This window comes from Patagioenas fasciata, chromosome 2, assembly GCF_037038585.1.
Source record: "Patagioenas fasciata isolate bPatFas1 chromosome 2, bPatFas1.hap1, whole genome shotgun sequence".
In the NCBI taxonomy this organism is placed as follows: domain Eukaryota; kingdom Metazoa; phylum Chordata; class Aves; order Columbiformes; family Columbidae; genus Patagioenas; species Patagioenas fasciata.
Window position 1 is genome coordinate 161893513 of NC_092521.1, and position 25311 is coordinate 161918823.

The following is a 25311-nucleotide window of genomic DNA, read 5'->3' on the forward strand; positions in this document are numbered from 1 at the left end:
GAGGTCACCCCTCAGTCTCCTCTTCTCCAAGCTCCAGAGCCCCAGCTCCCTCAGCCTTCCCTCACACGGGAGATGCTCCACTCCCTTCAGCATCTTCGTAGCTCTGTGCTGGACTCTCTCCAGAAATTCCCTGTCCTATTTGAACTGAGGGGCACAGAACTGGACACAATATTGCAGATGTGAACATCCCTTGAGTCCTGTCAACACCGGTGCTAGAGATGAGCAACCCAACCACCTGACCCCATTTCATCCGGAGTGAAAAAAAAAACATAACTAGACCACAAACCAATAAAAAGACAGGCCCTTTAAGAAAAAAAATCAACACACGCCTCCCTACAGTGACTGGTCCCTCGGGAATCCCAAACAGCGTCGGGCGAGCGGCCGAGACATCAGCCCAAGGCGGGCCTCGAACCCCTGAATCGGCAGCTCATGGACTCCACCTCACCCCCCCGCGCGGGCCGAGCTGCGCATGCGCAGAGCCGCGGGCCGGCCGGCTCGGGTACGCTCGGGGGCGCAGGCGCCGCGGAGGTGGGGAAAGCCCGCGGGCAGCGCGCATGCGCGATAGCCGCCGCCGGCCCGGAGCGGGAGCTGTGGCCCCCTCCCCCCGCCATGGCTGACGCGTCTCGGAGGGCGGAGTCGGGCACTCAGGTGAGGCGCTGCCCCCACACACACTCCGGGCTCCCCTCGGCCGTGGGGCGCCCAGCACCGCCTTCCCGGGGCGGCCAGGGAGGGTGAGGCGAGGCCGCCGCTCGGGGAAGGGGGAAGCGCTGGGCGCTGCGCTCCGTCCCTCAACCCCGTGGGGCGGGGGGGGATCGGCCGTGCAGCCTCCCTGGGGGGCGGTGTGGGAGGGAGGGAGGGAGCCGCCCTGCCCGCCGCCATTCTCCCGCGGCTCCCGCCTCCTGCTGAGGGGAGAGCGGCGCCCGGCAGCCCCAGGCTGTCATTATAAGTGTCTTCGTCGCCCTCTCCCTCCCCAGTGTTGCATTAAGGGTGAGGGAGAAGAACTGTGAGGAAGGTTTGGTTTAAATAAAAGAGTATGGAAGGTGGAATTGTTTTTCTGCTATTCGGAGAAAAGGGGGTTGAGTTTTGGGCTTGTGATGTTGTATGTTGTGGGTTGGATTTTTTTGTCTGTTTGAGGTTTTTTTGTTGTGTTTTTGGTTTGTTGGTTCTTTTTATTCTTCTCTTCTCTTCTCTTCTCTTCTCTTCTCTTCTCTTCTCTTCTCTTCTCTTCTCTTCTCTTCTCTTCTCTTCTCTTCTCTTCTCTTCTCTTCTCTCTCATTTTTTCCTCCTCCACTGATGGTTTATTTCTTAGTGCCATCAACTTGCAGGAGATTTCCATGTTACTGTATCATAATATGCTGAGTAGCACACATAAAAGCATAGAAACGCATGACAATATTTATTTCTTGTTAAAGCACCATGGTTTTTTTCACTAGGATTTAAGTTCTTAAGGCCTTCTTACACTTAAAATAGTAACAGCTGCCCACTATCAGCAAATATACACAAATTAAGGATGTGAGTTGTGCTCTGTGTCCAGCAGGTAAATGAATTTGTCCCCATAAGCTGTGCCAGAGTGAATGTGTGTGGCAGGAACCACCCGTGGTGGGTAACCAAACCTGAATGAGGGAGGAGTTGATAACCAGTTGGCTAGGAAAGGTTAATACGTGAGTACATTGTCCAGAAAAAAGTGGTAAAAGCCCTTGAAACAGAAAACGCTTAATTAGAAACAGTATCTCCTCAAATAGCCTCGTGCGTGAGATCAGATTTTAGTGAGAGTTACGCTTAGACCGCAGTCTTGTACTCTTATTATTGAATATAATTAATACAACAAATTAGAACTTCTCGCAAAACACCTTTGGGGTATCACAGTAAAATAAATGATAAATTGCTTGCATGTCTTTGTGCCCAAAGTTTACAAAAGCTCAGTCAGAGTGGTTATAGCGGTTGAAAATTAAATTTTGTCTCCTACTCAAGATAGGTTTGTATTTGTAAATAGCCTGTAGGTTAGCTCACAGCCTCTAACAGAGCTCGGATATTTCATTTGAATTTCTTTAACATTTTAATGAAGTAATATCTCATTCCTGACAAGACCTACATGTATGCTTACATTTTTGCATAGCTCCGTTGATACCAATATAGTGTAAGCATATAATGTATGAATCAGTGGGACTGTCCATATGCATATTTCTTTATTAAAAAGATGAGATTGATAAATTATAAAATACATAGTTTAAATATTTGAGACCTGTCAGCCTTGTCATTAATGAAATTTAACCCAATTGCTGCCTGACTCCTGCTGTATAGCCTGTTTTCTACCTGTAACTGCAAATATGTGCAGTTTCTTGTTAATATTGTTACACTTTTGAAGAACACTGAAGAGTGAAGACCTACCACCAGCAGGTTGCTAGAAGGTGGTATTGAGTGTAAAAGAAGATTAAAAGGGCATGATGAAAGAAGAAATTAGTAGCTACAATGAAATTAGAGAATCGGAAGTCTCTAATACGTGATTTGAAATTGTTTTGGTGGGTTTTTTTTCAAGCTCTTCCCACTCAAAGGCTCTCTTGAAGCACCACTGTGTTCTGCAGGCTGTCCATAACAAGCCTGATGTCCGCTATCAAGGTCACCCCTGTAGATTTTTCCCCGCCCCTTCCTCATTTTACAGAAGAAAATGGGAGAAGACAAAGTGGAAATGCCTTCCCTGGAGCAGAGCCAAGGTGGAAAAACCCTCAGTGTCACTGTCTTTAACATCATCAGAGGCGAGGGATGCCTGTTTAGTGTCTCAGCTTTGCTTCCGTCACTTCTGCAGTGTGGACAAACCTTTGTTGCATTTGAAGGCAAATTGTCAGCTCTCTCTGCCAGGATCCCCGTTGCTCCCAGCGTGACACTAACGAGGCAAGTGCCTTTGGAGATTCTGCTTCAGAACTCGGAAGTAAATACAAAGTTTGATAAAAACACAGGTGCGCTATCATCAGCGAATTATCACAAATGACCTACATGAGCAGTGCTCAGAATAAGCACCTGTAGTTATTTAAATTTAATATATAAGCTTGTCGTTTAAATAACCACAGATTCATATTTAAGCAATAGTGATCAATCTGCCATGTCTTTCCAGTACTCTAGCAGTAAGCTTGAAGAGGTGACAGTCTAAGAAGAGACAGGGGGTTCATTGTTTCCAGAAGAAATAAACTGCAAAGGATATATTAATCGATGTACAAATAAATTTGGGAACAGGAGACTGCAGAAATGCACTTATACCAGCAATAGTTGTGAGTCCTGTCCCCTGCACCACCCGTAATCGAGCCTTCATGATCGCTGAGTGTCAGAGTGGTGCTTCCTTTGCAAAGAACCGAAGAGCATCAGAAAGCAGCAGCAGACAGCGGTTTTCCTGTTGCTCTCAACTTCCAGTGCCGGATGAGGTGGTGCAAGATTCCTGGCCCTTCTCAGTGGTGGGTGCAGCATCTCCTCCCTGCTGGCCCTGGGCTGCTGTGGGTGTGAGGTCTGCACTCTTCCTTGTGGTAGCTGCAAGCTCCTGGTTAATGTGCCCCGAGATACGTTCCTATATTATCGTGTACATATGTCCATCTGGGCTTTGCTTTGTCCACATCACAGACCCCTTCTGGTTCTCAAAATACTCAAAGAGTTCACCATGTGAGTGTTCTATGTGCTGCACAAATGTGTGCAATGTAACAGGAGGATCCACAGATCCAGAGCAAGGTCAGTTCAAATGTTCTTATGGCCCTTCAGTAGATGTGTTGGGAAACTCTCCTGAATAAGTGTGAACAGGCAAACACATTGACATTTTGTTAATGGAAGGGAATGTTAAAATGTCAATGAAAATGTCACACTTAGATTCCCGTCGTGACCACTTGAAGTAAATTCAGGACCATCTAATGGAGTTTTATTCTGCTATTCAAGGCAAACTTGCACACACGCAACTATTTAAACAACTTCTAAGACAATTCAGAGCAATGTGGCAGGGAGGAAAGCAAGATAAGGCAGTGTGTGTTTAAAGGTCTGTGCTTGCTGCTTGTTTGGTGACTGGCTTTAAGGAGGATGGGATAAAACTGCACAGGATTTGTTCTGTTTAAATCTTTAAATGACAGCTGGGTGTCTTGGAGAAGGAAATACTGGGCACAAGGGTATGAGCTCTGGGCACCCCAATAGCATCCTTTCCCATGTGTGTTAATACGCGTAGGGAATAAACAGCTCTAGCACTGGGTGAAATGTTAATTCCTGGTTTACGAATCTATGCCAGACCTACAAATAACACAAGTTAAGTGAATACCTGTCTAGTTGCTATGCAAATACCTCTCAATTTAAGAAATTGTCCATGAACTTTGGACTAATTTGTTTTACAATGGACTTGCTTTACCAGGGGGCTTTGGAGGAACTTGCTTTACAAATTCGAGCTTGCTTTAGAAATGTTCTTGAAGAGCCACTGGTGGTTAATTACTTTTGATCATTCTTAATCCATACTATGTTTGAACAAGTTACTATGATATAAAAGGATTTTAGGCCATATTGCTTTTCAGATGAAATGTACGTGTTGTTACTTATAAATGTTCGGAGGGGCTGACTCAGGAGACTAATGATGGATAATGTTTCAGCTCTCAAGCAGCAGTTTGTTGTGGAGGTGATGGTTATTACAAATGATCTGCTTTCCTTTTGTTCTGTCTAATGGCAGCGCTGCTGTAGACCAGAGGCATTCGCTCCTGATAATGTACAACTGCAGCTTTCTCTTTTTCTTTCTTTTTTTCTTTTTTTTTTAAAGCTTTATTTCCCCAGTGTATATCCACCCCTTATTGCCATTGAATCTGTGTGCTAATTGTAAGGATGGAACCTTCTGGTTCCATAGTCCAGACTATACATTTCCATATGCATTTATGAAAACATTTTTAAAATCAAGCTTAATCTTTTGCTAGGGCCGTCATGGAAAACTCCCAGTTCTCAGAATCCTTTAAATTTGATTCCCAATGTCCATTATTTTGAGTTAACAACATGTTTTGTCTGTCTTTTCTTTAAAAGCTACTTGCACGACTTGAGGGCCGAAGTTCTCTGAAGAATCTTGAACCTTATCTGTTTGCTGAGGAAGGATCTCCTGTTCATGGTAAAAATGTACCTTTATCCCATTTATGGAAAAATGTTGATAAATGTATTAACAGAGCAATATGACCGAGATAAGCGTGCAAGTAGATCTTTCTGCCCTGGATTCAGAATTTTAATTGTTGATGTAGTTTTATGCAAATAGATAAATTGAAATACTGCAAAGTCACTATTCTGAACATTATTAAATTGACTTTAAAATCTACTTTACGGGTGTCAAACCACAGATGCAAGCGAGTAAACGCAAATCACCTTGGTCTGTTTCTTGTAGTTTTACAGAAATTTATTCTAGATTCTGTCATTTAACCTTTTTTTTTTTTTTTTTTACATACATATATATATACACCAGTGGTTTAAAAATCCACTACAAAGTCGTAACTGCAGAAATTTGCAAAGAACTTGAGGTTCACTAAATAGCAAAGAATTTAGTGATACGGAGTGGTCTGGAGCAGTTAGGAAAAGGAGGCATGATAAAATGATATTTTTTCATTAAAGAAAAGTCATCAGGCCAGTTAGTCTTGGCCTGAAAAACCCTGATTATACTTAGATTGGAACTTTGGAAATAATTCTATTATGAACAGAGGTACTAATGAATGAGTTCACAGATGATGTTGACTTCTATAGACCTTCACTGAATAAATGAGAATTTCAAATTGGGATTTCTCCAATGACACTTGTATAACAAGTTTAAAGCAGATTATTCTAGCAAGAAGTTTTAAAATCAAGATTGATGTTTTAATAAATTAGCACACTTAGTAATTCCTTGATTATTTGGGAAGCCAGGCTGTTTTTCCAGACTGTGTGGAATTTCGTGCATTTCACAATAGAAGAGACTACGCTGGTTACACAAAACCAGAAATATACAGTAAAAATGGAGTATAAATGGCAAACTGGAAGAACCATGCTGTGAGGTACGACAGTTCCAGAGTGTATGTATGAATGCATGGATTTCATAGGAAAAGTATGTGGCTGCAGTGGTTATCAACATACTTGTCTGCCATCTGAATTCCCCCACATTATAGAAGGTTCAGAAGAAATAGCAGAAAAAGCAATAAAAATAATCAAGATAATTGGATGAGAGATGATGCTTAGTCTACAAATGCAGTCACTGTGACACTATTCGTGTATTATATTGTGGCACTTGAGAATACATTAGAGGTTTAGCAATATATGATTCCTGCCTGTGAAAGTTTCAAATTTGATATAACAAAGACAAAGGGCAGAGAAAACCTGGTAAGCCAGTGCAGAGATTATTTAAATACTCTCAAATCTGAACTGCTTTGTTACCTGCAAGAAGAATTAAGTACAAATAGGGAAATTGGTGTATGCTTCACAAAGCTCGTGAAGTCTTCACATTTTTTTTAAAAGAGGAGATATTTTTATTTTTAAAAATTGCAGTAATAGAAAATGCTGATCTTTCAGTCTCTTTTTTTATGACCTTTACACACCAGAAACAAATGTTTGAGACTAAACTGGCTGTGATCTTGTAGCACAGAGTATAAGAAACCTTCCTGGGGGGGTCAGTAACTGCCTGTGCGTTACATAATTCCATTCTTCAAAGGGTAAATTGTGCCTGAAAATCTACTGGCCTTCTACGATGGGATTATAGTGTGGTGGACAAGGGAAGAGCAACTGACATCATCTACCTGGACTTGTGCAAAGCATTTGACACTGTCCTGCATGACATTCTTGTCTCTGAATTGGAGAGACATGGATTTGACAGAGGTGGATGAGGAATTGGCTGGATGGTCACACTCGAAGAGTTGCAGTCAACAGCTCGATGTCCAAGTGGCGTTTCTCAGGGCTCGGTATCAGGGCCAGTGAAAAAGATTTTAGAAGAGGGATGTTTTAGAAGGGCATGTAGTGACAGGACAAAAGGTAATGTTTTTAAACTAAAAGAGATAGATTTAGATGAGATATAAGGAAGAAATTCCTCCCCATGAGGGTGGTAAGGCACTGGGACAGGCTACCCAGGGAAGCTGTGGATGCCGCATCCCTGGAAGTGTTCAAGGCCGGGTTGGACGGGGCTTTGAGCAACATGGTCTGGTGGAAGGTGTCCCTGCCCATGGCAGGGGGTTGGAACTAGATGAGCTTTAAGGTCCCATCCAACCCAAACCATTCTACGATTCTGTGAAATTATCAGCTTTGCTCTTAAAGCTGTGTTAGCTCTGTCTGAAGACTGTTCCAGAACCTCAGTTCTGAGATGGCTGGAAACCTTTTACGTTCGTCACTGATTTCTCCGTGCCAACACAGTCATTGAGCTTCTGAAGCACTTCTGGTTTTCTTCTACTTTTGACAAATGGCATCAATTATTAGCTGTATTGGTCATACTTTGGCTAACATTAGTGAAGTTGCATAACATATTAGCACAGATCTTTATGTTCATAAATGGTCTTCACCTTTTATTAAATTTTTGCTTTGTCTTTTAACACCACAATATTTATGTGAGTCCATGTGTTATTTTGATGTGTGTTCTCATTATTCAGTCTTAAATCCCTGTTGAAGACCTACCTCTCCATTTGTCATGAACTTGACTTTTAGCAGGTCACTGTGGATTACTGTAATACATTGCCCATGAAGTCCGTACTGAACAGCTCTTAATCTAAAATGCTATGTTTATAGCATGGCAAAGACCTAAATTATTCTTTTTCCTGATGGTATTTGAAACAAACAAATACATATATGAAGTTTCATTAAATTATCCAAAGGTTACATCGTAATTAAGTGTTCATAAAATGTATGTCAGGGTACTGTAAAATAGGAACAGCTAATATAGGTACTGCTGTGATATTCTAGTCACTGCCTCTAATTATGATGGACTTGCATATTTAAGAACACATAAGCATATTAATTACATACCATTTAAGCTCTTCTGGAATGGAGCAAAAGTGACACGAGCTTTAAATAATCTACCACTATAGCCAGTCATATTTCCCCTGTGCCACTGGTATGAAGGTGTAGCTCTGATGTTCAGCCATAGTATGACACCCAGCACTCACTTGCAATAAATATTAGGCCTTTCTACTTCACTTATAAATGGTAGCAGCATTAGTGACAGCTTCTGCACAGTATCGTAGATTACTAGTCCAGTAACTTCAAGGTATCTGATGATGTGAAATCCACAGTTTTTGCTGAGGATTCTAATGGTCTGTTTGTAACTGCACTGTCAGAAAATAGTTTAACCAGCATTTGCTAGTGCAATGATTACAGACCAAACATGAGGCTTTTCTCATTCAAAAGATAACACTGCATTGATGACCATGACTGAGCACAATCTTTCAGTTACAAATAATAACTTAAATATTTAAGTTTATGCAACATCATTTAGTTTATCCTGTATGCCATTGCAGAGCAGTGGGCTACTGTACTCTTTAGTGTGACTGTGGTGGGCCAGTTCAGGCTGTTGTGGGCCAAGCAACATGTTGGGTGACTCCTTAAAATGGCCTTCTTGGATTTGTCAGTGCAGAATTTCATGTGAAATCATTCTGCTTATCCATCTTGATCTGTTAAATCTTTACAGTCTTAAGTCTTTATTCACCAAATTCATTTGTCTTCTACATGTTTTGCCAAGCTGATGGAACATTCGTCTATTGCTATTTTTGATGTTGGGCAAAACCAATCCTAATGGGAAAATTTCTCATTAACTTTCTTCCATGTTAAAGTGTCTGTTCCTACTCTACCTCTCAGACTGTTTCCATCCCATAACAGTTTCCCACTAAGTTTCTTCCACGGCCTATTGTGAGGATGTCAAAGGCTGTTTGAAAACGTTGCTGGCTGCACTTCCTTCTCTGCTGTGTCATGGTTTGTCCTCTCTGATCCAGGAGGATTAATTTCCTCTCTTATCTTACTGTAACAGCCTGGCTCCTAATTTAGTGAAACCCTACATTTATAGATGTTGCTATAAGTGGCTTCTGTTTTGCACCCGTTCTTCTTGTGGGTAGCCTCTTTGATAATCATGAAGGCACAGAAATCCCCGGCTCTCTTGAGGTTTTCTTACAGTCCAAACTGTTTTTCTTTTCAGAGTAATTTAAGTGTTTTGGTCAAATTACAACCCAAATGTGTGTCTTGTTCAGGAGCACTGAACAAGCTTTGAAGGGGGCTTAGCTGTCTTGCTGTTAAAATTTATAAACTGTCACCACAAAAACTCCTAAGAATAATTTATTTTGTTCAACTTAAAATTTTTACTGAAATAAATTTATTAGTTCCGCCAATAAAAACTCATTCAATGTTATTCTGTGCATTGCAACTCCTTTATGTAAAGTCTTACAGGAGGTAACACACAGACATCCTGACACAATGTCTTCAGATGGATAAAGTCAAGCATTTATTTCAATTTTTTTTAATCATTACCACACAGGAATTCAGATTTGCCCATTGCTGCTTCTGAGGGGCTGTAAAGAGTTGCTGTTTTTTCTTAAGCAAGTCGCATTTTGCAGGTTGGTGAGCGGCCTGTGTTGCATATTGGCCCAGTCCAGCTCTTGGTCTGGATTCAGAAACGCTGCTCAGGGTGGCTGAAGCCAGTGGCAGACAGAAGATGTATTTTGTTCCTTCACAAGAGGTGCCTTATGCAATTGTTCTAAAATATTTCAGTAGACTCAAGATACACAGGAAAGTCCTACCCAGCACGTTCAGAAATTCTTGCAAGCCGGTATCTCACCCCTGCAGGGCGCGGTGATGTCCCTGGCACAGCCTGTGTGACAGCAGAGCAGCTGCTGGCTGCGAGGGGCAGAGGTGGACATTGCGATCCCTCAACAGGAAGAGAAAATGATGATTTGTTCATAGGAAGTGTAGTTGTCTTTCATCTCAAAAGTGGGGAAAGCCATTCAGAACAGATAAGGGTCTGGGAGGCAATTGAGCTTTTTAATAAATTTCAAAGTATCAGAAATTCAGAAAAAATGGCATCGCGGTTGTGGAGCAGCAGGGAATTTCATTATGGAGAGGTGAGCAGTCTGAGTGTCACTGAAATTGATAGAATTATAACATCAGGTGTAAATTGCTTGCAATGGGTAATGTAAGAGCTTAGTTTCTTCCCCACCACCCTCCACCCCTCATCCCAAGCTGCATCCTGACACAACACACACTTAGGAACAAGGACATCCTCTGGGAGTAACAACTTGAAAAACCCCCTTAACTCGGGCAGGCACAAACATGTTCAAGTTGCAATTGATTCCCTACTCTTGCATCCCCCTATGAAAAGCTGTTATGCCATTTGCACTTGCCAAGGCCATAGAAATCTCTCACCTTCCTGCAGTTACAGCTGTGTGATTCTCCTTCCTGCATGTCTTTACCCTTCTGCTTAAAATCCAAAATGTCATAAATAAATGATCCAGTTTCCTAAATTAGAAATTTATAAAGAGCAACTAACAAAATAACGTTTTTTAGAGTCTTGCTCTGATAGAAGATATAAGACAACTTTGGAAAAGACTTTTGAGTTATCTTGCATTCACACCCAAGAAATGAACCAATTTGCTAGTAAAGCAAAATGCTTTTTTAAATTAACACTTACAATTTACGTGGTATGTACTTTATTGACCCATATGGATCACGCAGTGATGCTGAGTCCATTTACGAACAGAGATCCTTTGTCCCAGACAGCAGAGTCATTGCCTGGAGTTGAAGGAATCTCTGATTCCCCTTCTCAAAAAAAAACCAGTTTCATATTATCACCACAGAAGAATTTAAGTGCTAAATAAATATACTGGTGTTCTTTTTACCAGTCACAGATACCTGTTTGTATCTCGTAATGTGCAGGTATTGAACAAGCACATAGCACAGACTGGCCTTCAGCATTTCATGTCTGCTATGAAAGTAGATATGGCAACATGATTTGGACCTTTGATGTGTCAGCTTTTTGTTTTGCTTGTCCTCTGCTTTTTAATGGACTTCTTAATTTTGTGCACCAATTGTAAATAGATGGTTTCTTGGCCAGTTCTGTGTAGCAGCTTCCTTTTCAGCCTTCATCTATGTATAATGACAGATGAAATCCAGTTGCCAATCTGTTATTGATAGTGGTATTCTAAATGCTATTGGTGTTTTTTTTTTCCCCAACCTTTGTTTTCATTTGATTTTCTTCACTTTAGAAGCCTTTCTTGAAAACTGAAATTTCTCTTGATAGATGCTAATCAGGATTTAAACTTTTTTTTTTAATATCAAACTTTTTTAAAAAGCCTTTTCCAATTAGTGGAATACTGAATATTGGTTCTGAAAACTGAGCTCTAAACTCTTTTACCTGACAACTTGCCGCTTTGTTTTTACACAGGAGATGTCATTGAATTCCATGGGCCAGAAGGAACAGGAAAGACTGAAATGCTTTATCACCTAATAGCCCGCTGCATCATCCCAAAATCGGGAGGAGGACTGGAAGCAGAAGTCATGTTCATTGATACCGACTACCATTTCGATATGCTTCGCCTAGTGACCATCCTCGAGAACAGGCTGGCGCAAGGGACGGAAGAGATGATAAAACAGTGCCTGGGAAGGCTTTTTCTGGTGAACTGCAGCAGTAGCACGCAGCTCCTCCTCACTCTCTACTCCTTAGAAAACATGTTTTGCACTCACCCCGCTCTCTGCCTCTTGATTTTAGACAGCATATCAGCTTTTTATTGGATGGACAGAAGCAACGGGGGGGAGAGTCTTAACTTGCAGGAGATGAATCTGAAGAAATGTGCGAACTTTCTGGAAAAACTTGTGAGAGAGCATCACTTGGCCCTCTTTGCAACAACGCAGACGCTTATGCAGAAATCTTCCAACTCTGCAGAAAGCTTTCTTCCTTTAAAACTTCACCATGAAACTGATACAGACTATAGACCTTATCTCTGTAAATCATGGCAACAAATGGTAACCCACCGGATCTTTTTCTCTAAGCAGTGTAATTCTGGCAACAGCAAAGGTTTTACAGTTGTTTCTTGCCACCTCAAAAGAAACCATGTAGTGAAACGTTCATTTAGCATTGCAGAATGTGGAGTCCAGTTTTAACTTCAGTTTGCTTTTTAAACTTAGCACATCTTGGTGTTTAAGGCCTGATGAGGTCTAAGTAGGTTTTAGTACCTTTTAAACTAGTTGGTTGTTGCCGGATGATTATTTGTCACCATTTTCTTAAAATTTAGTGAAGAGCAGGAAATGGTAACATTTTTTAATTACTGTAAATCTCCAGTCCAAACTAGTGAGGAATGCTGAAATTACTTGTTTGTGCTTAATGCAGGAAGAGATTAAATCAAGAAAATTATAACCAAAGACATTTGAAACTCCCAGTATCCTTCAGTAATCTAACCCAGGTGATACGCAGCCAACTGCACTGACTTAATTTTTGGGTCTCGCTGCTTTCCACCCCTCTTCCAAGCTACAGAAACAGGAGCTTTGTTGTCCAGGGGAGAGACTGCACAAAGGCGAGTGTCCGCTCTTTATGAATATTGGTCTTGGCTTATTCCTGGTAGCCAAGGGCATACAAAATGCATTAACGATTTTGCCTGAAGAAGAGGATCCATTTTCACAGCCAGTGAAATAGCGACAATCCCGAGCAGGCTTTTCACATCTCCCTGTTTACGTGAGCGTGTGCTTGGAGGAGCGAGGACTGGAGGTGTTTTGACCCTTAGAAACATTGGGGTTTGAAGAATCTACAGTTATCGCAGAAGTGGAGGCCTGATTTCCATAACTGAAGGAAAAGTAAAGATCTAGAGCTGGGTACCTGTGAGTTTGTGCTGTGTGCAGCAACAGTTTAGTCTTTGAAAATAATGAAGTGTGGGTTAGGGGTTGTTTTGGGTGTGGGGGGTTGTTTTTTTGTTGTTTTTTTTTCTTTTAGATGTATGCACAGACATAAGTTATTTTCTCTGCCCTCCCTCATTATTCCCTCCCACTTCTTTCCCTTCCCCCAGTCTCTCTAAGAAATCCAGCAATGCCATGGCTTTGGTCTTTACCAATATGTATTTGCCACATGTAGAACATTTGTGTGCAGGATTTGGCATGCAGCGTGTTGCAATTCTGCCAAAGAAGATTCAGAACTTATGGGAAATGCCCTACAGTTCTGGCAAAGAATACCATATTATTTATTAACCTAGAGTGCCCTTTGAAAGCTTCAAAGTGCTTTACAAGAAAGAAAATTGCACACAGTACATTATTTAATACAAAAACTTACATTAGCTTACAAATTTAAATTACTCAAACAAGGGGAGAATATTTCTCACAGCAATATTCGTTCAGTCATGTTGCACAGCACGTTTTATAGTTTAGATTGAACCGATTATTAACAAAAATGCATATTAAGAAGAAGTATCTAACACGGTATCTTTTTGAGGAAGATGCCTAAAAAATGCTATTGTGAGACACTTACCTTTTAATTTCCTGACTCTGAAGACAGCTTTCTCAAGCTGAATGTATATCTGGATTCCGTGCTGCGTATAGTTCAGTATGCAGACCCAGGCTTCTGTATATAGAGCTGGGAGTGTATATCTCTACTGTTGTTTATAGAATTCAGCATCTCCGTGGTTCGGCTGGATTTCTGCAAAGACGATCAGTGTCCTGCCTCTGACAACAGCCAAAAGGTTTGGGGAGGAGTGTAAGAATAATGAGTTTTCACGGGCAGAGCGTCCGGCAGTTGGGGCTTGGGGAGCTCCTGAGCAGAGCCCATGGGCAGACGGGTGTTTGATGGCCACCGATCACACCTTTCCTCCCTGAATTCATCCAATCCATTTTTAACTTACTTCCCCTCTTGGGTTCTACTCTGTCATTTCACAATGAGTTCAGTTTAATTATTCTTTCTGGGGAAGATCTTCCTTCTCTGCCCCCCCCTCATTTTAAACCTGCCATCACTTCTTCACACCATCACTTCTTTTACCTGAAACATGAGTGAACTTTGGTTTTTCAACAGAGGTGATTAATTTATAGACTGTCGTTTTATTTGTGCTTTCTCTTCCATCAACATCAATATTTATTTCAGAACTTACGTAAGTACCCAAATACATGAAAAACATACAACTTCACCATTGATCCTAGACTGGACCCAAGTTAGATGACTTAATATGGACAGACACTTCTAGTGGGAATTATGATAAACTACGTACTTGCATTTTTTTGGTGAAAAACTGGGAAGATTCAAATAGAATCACAGAGCTTTAAAATATGAAAACTATAGGACTACCTACTTTCTACTAAAAAAAAAATCCCCTTTGCTATCAGAGAATACAGCTCCACTGGAGATCAACTGCTTCATAAAATTATACATGCTAAAAAATATGTTTGAGGAAAAACAATGGAAATTGTCTGGTATTCCTGTCTGGAAAAAAAAGCTTTTCTATTATTCACAATGGAGCTTAGATTTTGCATCGTACTGTAAAATAAATGCCCAAACTGAAATGAAGCCAAAGTTCTCATTGATCAAAAAGAGCACCTCAGGAAATTTTGAAATTTCCCGGTTTTATTTTTGCTTCGAATGCAGACAGATTTTTTTAATTCTCTGGTAATTGTAATATTCATGCTCTGCACATTTGTTTTAGATGTGCAGCAAGCCCAGCTCGCAGAGGTGCTGAGCATCTGCGCGTCCCTGTGGGTTTGTGAGAGTGCACCCACCAACAATTATGCCATTTGGAAAAATGAACCTTGAGGACACAAGTCTAGGAAGGCTGCAGTAATGAAGAACCTGGGTAGCAGCAATTTTGTTTGTACCTTAATTAGCTGTGGGTATTAAAAATGTTTTTTACCATTTGTTTCAATGGAGAATTTTCCCCGGCGCAGTCTCACAGGGAGGAAGCGCGTTTTGGGTCTGTGCTGCTGGAAATCAGCCCTGCGCAAGATCAGTGCCACCACATCTCATCAAGTATGAGGGTAGAACATGTGTATTCCAAAACTCCAATTCATCCAGGTATTTCTTGGAAAGGAAAAAGTCCTTTCATGTCAGTGGCATTTTTCTTCAGCTCAGTGTTGTATTCTTGAGGCTTCTTTAGGCACAGGAGCTTTTTACATTCCTTAGAATTTGTGTTTGTTGCTTCAAATGCAACATCAAATGAAACCAGCAAGCTGGAAATGAAGAGGAACTAGTTCAGCCTTTTCCCCCATCCCTATTGTAATGAGAGCACTTTTTAGCAAAACCAAATTAAGGTATTTTGCAGGTTTTATGTTTATTTTTAAATGAAGTGGTATTTCTATGGACACTTGGAAAGAAAACATCACTTTTATATTCAGCAAAAGTTCTTTGTATTCCTAGACTTCTTCACAGAGCAAATAAAATAAAAGTAACACTTTACTTGGCTTATGTTTGTACTTGTACATAAAATTCAAGCTTCCTTTTTCTTACATAACTGATTCCAGCCACTTAATTTTTGTCGAGTTTGGAAACGGCAGAAGATGAAGTTTCTCGTGTGGAAACATACCTGCAGTTGTATTTTTACTGGAGGCTGATGGACAAAGGCCGAAGGCCGGACTGTTTTGATGGCTGCTGGACATAAGGCTTGGACCGCGTCCTGGAGAGGAAAATGCCATTTTAGTTATTTTCTGTGGCTGCTCCAATAAGTATCTCTTGAACCTCTTTATTAAAATAATGTGGTTTTAATGTGAAAATATCATCCTGGGGCAATGGGCAACATCATGTTGCCATCAGCAAGCCTAATGCCAAACCTAAGACCCACCTCAGGAGAAAGCCGAACTTGAGCTTGTGGAGGAAGCTGCAGTAAAGCCTGCGTAAAAGCCACAGACAAGTTCTAATGTGTCCGACAGCTATAGAGTAGCACAGGCCTTGTGTGTCTTGTGAAGAAGGGGAAACGCTGGAAGAGCTTGGAAGCTGCTGGCAGTGGCAAAAACTCTGAGGAAGGGAAGGGAGCATCAATACAATGTGTCTGCGTGATCTTCTGGATGTAAAAACTGCTGCCCTGCAGCAGTCTCTGAAGTTAAAGGTCTGGGGATCCCTGCGTCTGAAAGAAAACAGCAGAGTGGCACTGAGCTGTGAGTGACGTGTGGTACAACAAAAAGGTTCTGGCCGTGTTAACTAACACGGCTGGCGTGGTAAAGCTCTCAAATAGAAAGCTGGGCGCTGCTGACCTGCAGGTTCTTCCCACCAAGGGATGAAACTGAAGGTGGATTCCACTATGTAGATACTTATTTATAATGAAGATAGAAACCCTGCTCCTCTGGACCCAGGAGGAATTAAATGTAAAAACAGACTTTTTACTTTTTAATGTTTGTGGGTTTGTTTGTTTTTTGGGCATTTTAAATTTTTTTTTCCCCTATAGCTCTAGGCATCTTCTCAGTAGTCAGCACTAGGCTCCAAAAGCACTCACAGCTTTCTGTGTCAGGACCATTCTTTACTGGAAGTGGACAGTTTTCTCCTTCACTGAGAGTTCCCACCCTTTCTTACTAGTACAGACTGGGATATCTGAATATAAAACACTGCAGCCCTGTGACACATCAGTGTCACTGGTAAATAGCTTTGGAGACTTCATTCTGTTCGCGATCAGGAGTAATGTCACACTGGAGGAGACGATTTTGAAGAAACATGGCTGTGAGTTTCCTCGGGAAAAGTTTGGCAGTCTTCCCTCTGCTTTCCCACCCAGCTTTCCGTCCTGCCCAACCGACTGGTTGCTGTACCTGTGCGGGCCTCGGTGCTCAAGGACGGCAGTGACAAGATGTTACCACCTTGCCAAATGCTGGTGAGCTGCCATGTTCTGGATCTTGACACTCTCACACTGCAGGGGTTGGCACAACCACTATAGGTTTTAATTTAAACCATTTGCCAGGCTTCTTCCTCATACATCTAGCTGGGCCTGTGCTAAAGACCTCCCAGCCCTGGGGGAGATGTGAAAGAGAAGAAATCTTGGGTTTCAAATATAAGAAGGACATGATTTTTAGGCCATTGCTACAAAAAGAGGCCAAGCAAGGCCATGAAGTACCTGGCAGTAGCAGATAAGACATCAAGGCCTCCAAGGTGGCTTGGCAAAGGTCAAGGAACAGACTACATCTCCCTTACCAACTGTCCATGCTGTGAAAGAGTGGATAGGATTTTTGACTTAGGATATCTGCATGCTGTCGTACTTGATCATACTGCTGAGACAGAAGACCATGCTAGGGTGGGTAGTGCTGTCTGTGAAGTGCATCTCAAAAGCTCTGCTCATACTCCATCACTGACAGTTCTGTCTCCAGCCCAAGATCTCCATGGTCTCCCAGCCTCCTCCTCTGTCATACAAGCAGTGGTGCTGCAGAGATCAGTGACCATCATAGAACCATTTTGGTTGGAGAAGACCCTAAAGAGCATTGAGTTCAACCATAACCAGACTCTGGCACTAAACCATGTCCCTAAGAACCTCGTCTAAACACTTTTTAAACCCCTCCAGGGATGGTGACTCCACCGCTGCCCTGGGCAGCCTGTTCCAATGTTTGACAGCCCTTTCCAGGAAGAAATTTTTCCCAATATCCAATCTAAACTTCCCCTGGTGCAATTGGAGGCTCTTTTCTCTCATCATATCAGTTGTTACTGGGGAGAAGAGACCAACCCCCTCCATGCTCCAAGCTCCTTTCAGGCAGTTCAGAGATCAGAAGGTCTCCCCTCAGCTCCTGTTCTCCAGCTGAACCCCCCAGGTCCCTCAGCCGCTCCCATCACACTTGTGCTCCAGCCCCTTCCCCAGTTCCGTTCCCTTCTCTGAACTTGCTCTGGCACCTCAAGGGCTTTCTTCTTGTGAGGGTCCCGAAACTGACCCCAAGATTCAAGGTGTGGCCTTACCGCTGCCCAGTACAGGGAGACAATCACATCACATTTGCCTTTACTGGCCATGAGTGACACGAGGTGCATTGGTAGCTGATGTTGGGTATTGTGATCTCAGTTTAACAGTCCTTTGCATATCCAGTGTGATGCCACTAGTGAGCGAAAACCCAATGGCAAGACCACAGCTTTTGAACTGCCAGACCTCGCACTGCAGACCCATCCTCCACACTCAACACTTGAGCAGAGCCACCAGCTGACCCCCCCCATCTCCTGTGCATTGTGTTCACCAGGTGCAGTGAAGAATCCTTTTTCACAGAAGTGCACAACTTCAAGTGTTATCCCACAGTCGTGACGCAAATCTATGCTGTATTTGGATCATGCAATGAATGGGTTTAGAAAATCAGTGTGCGCTAGAGGAGATCTCGTCAAAGCAGGTTGGATCCTGCGCAGAGAAGTTTCAGGCAGTTTTAACAACTCTGAAGCTGCTTTTGACTAGCAAAGTATTAGCAGAGTGTTTTTCTGATGTAGTAAAGAATGACTGCAGAAGTAAGTAAACAAGGGACCAAACAGCACACCACAATTCACAAGGCACAAGGAAGATTAGTCCCAAAGGGACCCACAACTTGCATTAGCAGAACTTTAAGAAAATAATCATCTTCCCAGGGAAAATAAAATGGAATTTTTAGGTACAGAAATTACTGTGTCCTCAGTATTATAAGGTCAGGAGAACCTTCTCACCTTCTCATTGCTTTGCAGGGTGGCAGCTGGGCCATTCCAGCTGCACAACATCAGGAGTTGTCAGTGAATTCCAGCCATCTGTCACTCACTGGGTTCACCTTGGCCTTCCCCAAAAAGAAGCGTCTCATGCCTGTGTTTTGCATTGAATTCACTTCTGTTTTGTAAAGGAACTCAAGTGGTTTTGCTGCTCTGAATGAAGGACAGAGATTGTATCTCCCCATTTCGGTGACATTTTGACCAACCCTAGCACTATTGGCCATGAACTGAATGTTCACCAGTCAAAGCACCACAACAGAGTGTCAGGATTTCAAAACAGGCTTTTCTTTTTGTGTTTGTGTGGGTTTTATTGCCATTACTAATATCTCTTCCAGGAAACAAAATTTCCCAATACTTCCTTTTCTGGTAAGTCATCTAGTGTGTATGGTATCCTACCCCCAGGAGATTTGAGAGACGAAAGGCAAGAAGGGAACACAGCCCCTGGGTTTGTTTTCTGGGCTGAAGCCAGACTGCAGTTTGAACTGAGGATTACACAACGGGGCTGTTCTGCTCATGGATGGATCAAAGACATCATGGGCAATGGGAGAAGTAGGAGGGAGCATGAGGAGACAGTGCAGGTGGAGCTACAGAGAGAGAGGTATTTAAATGAATGCCCCGCACATAAAGAGAAGAGAATTCTGCAGCGTCTGAAAGCCAAGAGTAAAACTTTGAACTATTCCTTCAGAATTTGCACTTTTACATATACGGCACGGCTGAGTTACAGCCTGAAGATGGAAATGTAGACACAGACCAGGCTAATTTTCTACATCTTTTGATCCTACAACCTGTTTTCTCCAGGAGCGTGGTTTAGTGTCTAGGAAAATAAAGTTAACACAAATGAAAGTGCTTTCTGTTAGGATAAGAATCACCAAATACCAGAGTAAAAGTTCAAAAAGTGTTGAGTTCCCAGTATTTAGGATTGGTGACTGGCTAATCTCTGCTTTGGAGAATTTCAGTGTCACTGTAGTCCAGCCATTTATTTGAAGCCAAAACCATTACTGCGTTACTCTTGGGAAGCAGGTGGGTTTTCAGACTCTCTTTCCAAAAACCATCCAGTATTATTATGGGGTAGGATATACTGAAACTAAAATGTCCATTTATCCACAGAGTAAAGCACACATTTAGCTGCCTCTAGGATTCTTGTCAACAACAGCAAGACACAGATAGGACAGAAGGCGTTTCATCTCGCAAAGCCATCACGATACAGAACAGGACAACATTCAAAGGGAATGGAGAAACCCTTTAGTTCCAGCATGTTTAATGGAAACTGAATGCAAGGTCCATTTTCTTACACTGTGGTCTCCTTTCCCAGATATCCTCCCTGTCTGAAACGGTGTCTCAGAGCTCAGAGTGGCCCATCTCCACTTGCCAAAAGAAGCCCCCTGTAAACCAGAATAAATACAAGTAAAAACTGGAGTAGAGACTGGAGTCTCATCTCATTTTGGCCTTGCCTTGTATCCTCACAGGTCTCCTTCTCTACTAGTTTATTGGTCTTGATACTCAAAAGCAGATCCTGATAATCCTGGGTAGGGTGACAAGAGGTTTTGAAGACAGAAGAAAAGAGAGGTCAGAGTGCAGTCTTGATACAAAGACCCAACCCCCCCAGTCCTATGCAACTCTAAAGAAGCCTTAAGTACTCCTGAATACGGAGTTGCCTTTTTGTGGACTTAACAGCTGATGGCCTTGTTCAAGGATCCATTTTTAATGCATGAAAGGAAACATCGAAGATAGTTGAGAATGCAGCTTGCCAAAACTTTTGCCATGCAATGGCAAAGCTTAAAGGTCTGGTTTAAGGTGATTTAGCAAACACAGGTCTAAAAGGCTTGAGTACAGTGCAGCTTTGCAAAAACAAGTGGCCTTCAGCCACAAAATAGATTAGATAGTGCTGTAGGCTGGGCTCATGTTCATCTCCAAGCACTAGCTCAGGTCACAACATTGCTCGTTTGCCGGAGGTTTGTGTAGCTGACATTCACAAACACAGGCCATGGTAACTCGGGAACAAACTTCAGATTTAAATGCTAATCACTATGGCATAAACTAAACAATAAACCTATCAAGAAAAACAGACTTGAAACAATGTGAAGGAGCAGTTACAGACTATAAAAATAGAAACATTTCCCATGTGAATATATATAAAAAATAATAATTAGAAGCTCATAACTAATAGAAGAAGTCTTACTAGTCCAGAGAAGCTACTCCTTGATTGATAACTTGTTACTTATTACCAGACTCTGGACATCTTGCCCACAACAGACTGCTTAAGTAACGTAGATCTTGTTCGTGTTTATCAATTCTCTTTGTCAGGCCCTGCTGGCATTGTTTAAGTTTGACTTTGCACAGAAGCCACCAGCAGAAACGCGTTCCCCAGAGCGCTGCTCTGTTGGCGTGACAGGGCTGTCACCGCAATGAAAGGATCTCGGCTGCACAACCCGAGTTGAAGTTCCCTCCTGCCAACCTGCCACATGCTAAATTCCAATGAATTGCTTAATTAACGTAACAAATGCAAACGACACTCTAGTCTGCACTATGGGTAGTTGGAAACACCCTCTTGGACACAAGCAACAATGTGGCGTAGACTTTATCTGTTCCCAAGAGCTCCTATGTGCGCGCCCCTTTTAAATTTTGCCGTTCCATTGTACAGAAAGTATTTCTGTTTAACTATTTTGGTAGTCTCATTTATATTCCCTATTTCTAGAAAGGCTCGTGTATGTTTAATGCATGAAGAGTTCCAGGGAGGTCAATGGGGAAATTTATATCTTTAAAGTTAAGGGTGTGCATACATCTTCACAAAGTCAGACCCAGCTATACCTAAACCTTTTCTCCAGCTGTGTCTGCCAGAACACACATAACTGAACCAGATTTCTACCAGTTGTCCGTTATTCCTCCGACTGGAAAGTCAAAACCCATCATTGACTGCACGATCATCATGCATGGCTGGCTTCCTTGCTCCTTCTTCTTTCCCAAAATACTCAGAACATGGGGCATGTAGAAATCATTGCGGTGGTCAGGGAAGCGCACACACACCCAGAGCCAGGTGACGATGTCAGGAGAAGGCAGACGGGCTGTGCTGACAGTCACTGTCACCTCATGCTGTGATTCAGAGGCCCATAGTGGTGTCCACAGGCTCCCCGCACAGCGGTCAGTGTCCTCTTACCAGCCTGCGATGACTGGTACTCACTTCCACCTTCTTCTGGATCCAAATCCATCATCTAAACATCGTCTCTTGCCAGTCCCCGATACTCTCCATGCCCTGATCACTTATAGCCCTTTCCATCAAACACATCAGTCAATGGCTTAATTGCTGGCTTAACACCACACTAGTCTTTTTGGTATAAGTGTTTCAGTTAGAAAAAATAATTTAAAAAATCAACAAAATATAATAATCTGGAAAAAGAGTAGCTGCATTTTTCCTGTCTCAGTTTCATTTTCTCTACTGCAAGGATGGGCCAGTTTAAGACCCCATAGAGTAGAAAAGTATGATCAGTAAAAAAGTATAACTGCTGTCTACGTAATGTTAAACTATCGAGTAGAAACAACATTTTTTGCTCGGTGATTGCATTCCCTCACACTCTCACACAGGCCAAGAGGAGTCTCTTGTGGTTACAGCCAGGGAATGGGAGACAAGCGCTGGGCTGCTTTGGCTCAGCTCAGTTTTTTGTTTGTGTTGGACACATAGTGACACTCCCCTTGTCAGATCCAAGGTCCTAAAAGCAATTTGGTTTTGTTTAAAACCAGCAAAGGCCGTGCTTTCTTCTCAGCACACACACTGGGGAAGGCTGCCTTGCTGACAAAGCAGCAAAATCTGTCCTTGTGCTTCAGCATAGGTGCTGCAGGTCCTGTGGCTCCCACCCAAACCTCAGGCACGTCAGAAAAACAGAAACACAAAACTTTCCAAACTTTTTCTCTGGAGCCAGCTGTATTGCCGGTTTGGCAACTCCACCACCCAGTTCTCAGCCTCGTCGGGCCCTACCAGAGCCACGTGGACACACAGATCTGCTCACACGGCCCAACCTGCAGGACCGGTGCCTCAATTTGTCATGCTCATATAATAAATCAATTTATTTCCTTTAACTAAGGGTTAGTCAGCAAACTCTTACTCACACATTTCTCATAACGTAAGTCACACTTCCCAGTATCATTTGTGTGAATGAGGTTCCTGACTGTGGCCTTACCTTCACTTGAGGAGCAGCAGTGAGATGAGGTTGGTTTTCCTGAGCTATCAATTTTCTTGTGACTCCTCACAACCAATAAAGGCCTAATTTTTCCACTCATGGTAAAGAGTTGTTGGACACGTGGTCTGCATGAGCCAACAGTGTCCCTGGCAGCCAAGAGGGCCACCGGTGTCCTGGGTGCATGCAGCACAGCACAGCCAGCCAGGCAGGGAGGGGATTGTCCCACTCTGCACTGCATCTGGAGCATTCACTGTGTGCAGGGCTGGGGACACGGGATAAAAAGGAGATAAAGCTACTGCGGAGTGTCCAGAGGAGGAATATGAAGTTGGTGAAGGGTCTGGAGGGAAAGCCATATGTGGAGCAGCTAAAGTCACTTGATTTGTTCAGCCTGGAGGAGACCTCATGGCGAATATAGCTTCCTCACAAGGGGAGGAGGAGGGGCAGGTGCTGAACTCCTCTCTTTGGTGACCAGTGACAGAACTCAAGGGAATGGCAGGAAGATGTGCCAGGGGAGGTTTAGGTTGGACAGCAGGAAAAGGTTCTTCACCCAGAGGGTGCTGGACACTGGAACAGGCTCCCCAGGGAGGTGTCACAGCCCCAAGCCTGACAGTGTTCAAGAAGAGACTGGACAACACCCTCAGACACACGGTGTGAACTGTGGGGTTGTGCTGTGCAGGGACAGAAGTTGAACTTGATGATCCTGTGTGTCCCTTCCAACTCAGGATATTCTGTGATTCTATGATTCTGTGATTCTATGATATACTATGTGCCGTACACCATGGTGTAGGAAAGGGATATTGTCCTCCAAGCAACTGGTCTGACCTTGATGCGAGTGGCTGAGCAGCAGAGCTGCATTTCACTTGCAGCCCCTTTGCCATCCCCTGGTACAAGTCCCGGGGTTGTATGCGGACGCTCTTTGTGCCGGAGCAGTCCTGGACACTTTCCCACTGAGCCGTGGGAGATCTCATCTGTCCTTCTGGGCAAACAGGTTGTTGTGGTAAGCTGCAGAGGTCTATCAGCAATGGCATCTCTCGGTCTGCCCCGGCAGGGCCGCGTGGGAGGGCTATCACTGCTGAGAAACATCAGCCAAGGCACCACTGCAGCTCCCTGTACCCCCTTGGCCCCCCTCAAACTACCATGGACTGGGTCTTGGAGCAAGTGGATGGTGGCAGAAGTCCCCTCGGCACTGCTCCTCCCAACCTCTGGCCAATGAACTCTAACATCTCCAGGCCTGCGTGCTCAGCCTGCCTCATCCAGCTATGGGAGGACCTTCAGCTGTGGAATAATTTCTCAGAGGAAGTGTCTACCCTTGAATTAATGTGTCTAAGAACTAATTATTGGGTAAATTGTGTAAACAGTTCCCGAAGTGCCTCTTCAGTACGCAGCTTTTGGGCTCAAAACAGATCGAGCAGGCAAGAAGATTTTTCAAAGGATGGTCTGTCTGGGCAAGGGATGATGTAGGTGACTCACTGGTTTTCTCTCTCACAGCCTATAAAGACAGAAAGGTCCATAGTGGTCATTTGGGTGAAAATTTATAGCTTATTAATTAAGAAAGAAAAAAAAGGGCCATTTCTAGGCCAGATCATAGATTCTAGGCTGTCATCCAATGTCAGGAAATGTTCCACTCCCAGCAGGGGATCCAGGCTAAAAGGTTATTTAATAGTTTCTGGTTGATTTTGTATTTGGAATAACTGCCTTAGATGATTGGTTTTGGCCTGAGAAACTGTTTGCTTACCTGGCACCTGAACTTCAGTGATAAACTTTAATGTCCTCCTCTGAGTATTCCCACAGCACACAAAGGAGACGTAGTGCAGTCCTGTTAGCTATAAATTCAACCTTTTTAAAAAAAAATAAATCAAAATCAGATGTCGCTCATTATCTTTTCCAACTCCTATCTCTCCGTCTACATCCAAAAGTTTTAAAAGCCCTTCTTAAACATGTCTCCACTCCATTGATGGAATACCCTTTAATATTTTATAGCTCTGACTTGCACTTCTAAAAGTACTAATTAATCTCACTAGATAAAAACTGGCACAAAACGGCACAAGTGAGAATAGCTCCATCCTTCCTCCCAGCAACCCTGTGCCAGTTCATCTTGGAGCATGTAATGATTTACTGTAATAGTTTTAGGCCCGTAATGGGGCCAATAACTGGCATCTGGAAGCTGTGAGGCTCCTTCCCAGTGGATGCCATTCACATATAGTTATTTAATTAATTAACAGCTCCACTAGCATAAGCCAGTAAAGGGTCCATTAAAGTTTTTTTTTAATATCTTCCAAAATAAGAACATATGCTGCACCCCGCTTTTCCCTCAGAGAGCGCTTAATGGTGCAACCTGTTTATCTTATGACTGATTTTCAAATTCCACCTTAACCAGCTGCTTTTTTTGCTCCACTTCAGGATTCAGCAGAGAGCGAACTGCCGAGCGCTCAGCAGGAGCGGCCGAATAACATTCTACCTGCATGTGCTCATTGCCGTTCGAGGTGCCAAACCCCTGCGACAGCTGCTCGGCTGCTCCGTGCTCTGCCCAGACCTTACACGTGATGAATGTTCACTTGCCTATTTCTCCACTGCAACTATATA

General features: G+C 42.9%; 1 protein-coding gene and 1 long non-coding RNA gene across 4 annotated transcripts in view; one reads left to right on the forward strand and one right to left on the reverse strand.

Annotated features, from left to right (window-relative positions):
* The first annotated feature begins 537 nt into the window (after nt 1-537).
* Nucleotides 538-15334, forward strand: XRCC2 (X-ray repair cross complementing 2). Its single transcript, XM_065829921.2, has 3 exons — nt 538-648; nt 5023-5104; nt 11360-15334. Exons 1-3 carry the CDS (start codon nt 610-612, stop codon nt 12073-12075), a joined length of 837 nt encoding a protein of 278 aa, XP_065685993.1. The 5' UTR covers nt 538-609; the 3' UTR covers nt 12076-15334.
* LOC136097516 (uncharacterized) overlaps nt 9402-25311 on the reverse strand; it is a 46267-nt gene continuing 30357 nt past the window's right edge. The window contains exons 2-4 of one of the 3 annotated variants that reach the window (XR_010650823.2): nt 15462-15551; nt 13427-13620; nt 9402-10059 (exon numbers count right to left, since the gene is read on the reverse strand). This is a non-coding gene — a long non-coding RNA (uncharacterized lncRNA). The other 2 variants (XR_011737791.1, XR_011737792.1) reach the window with 2 other exon arrangements.

Bases quoted from the DNA above. Each gene is read 5' to 3' on its own strand.
- XRCC2 (XM_065829921.2), top strand. From the start codon at position 610: ATGGCTGACGCGTCTCGGAGGGCGGAGTCGGGCACTCAG. The intron at 649-5,022 runs GTGAGGCGCTGC...TTTCTTTAAAAG, and splicing joins GGGCGGAGTCGGGCACTCAG to CTACTTGCACGACTTGAGGG. The intron at 5,105-11,359 runs GTAAAAATGTAC...GTTTTTACACAG, and splicing joins GGAAGGATCTCCTGTTCATG to GAGATGTCATTGAATTCCAT.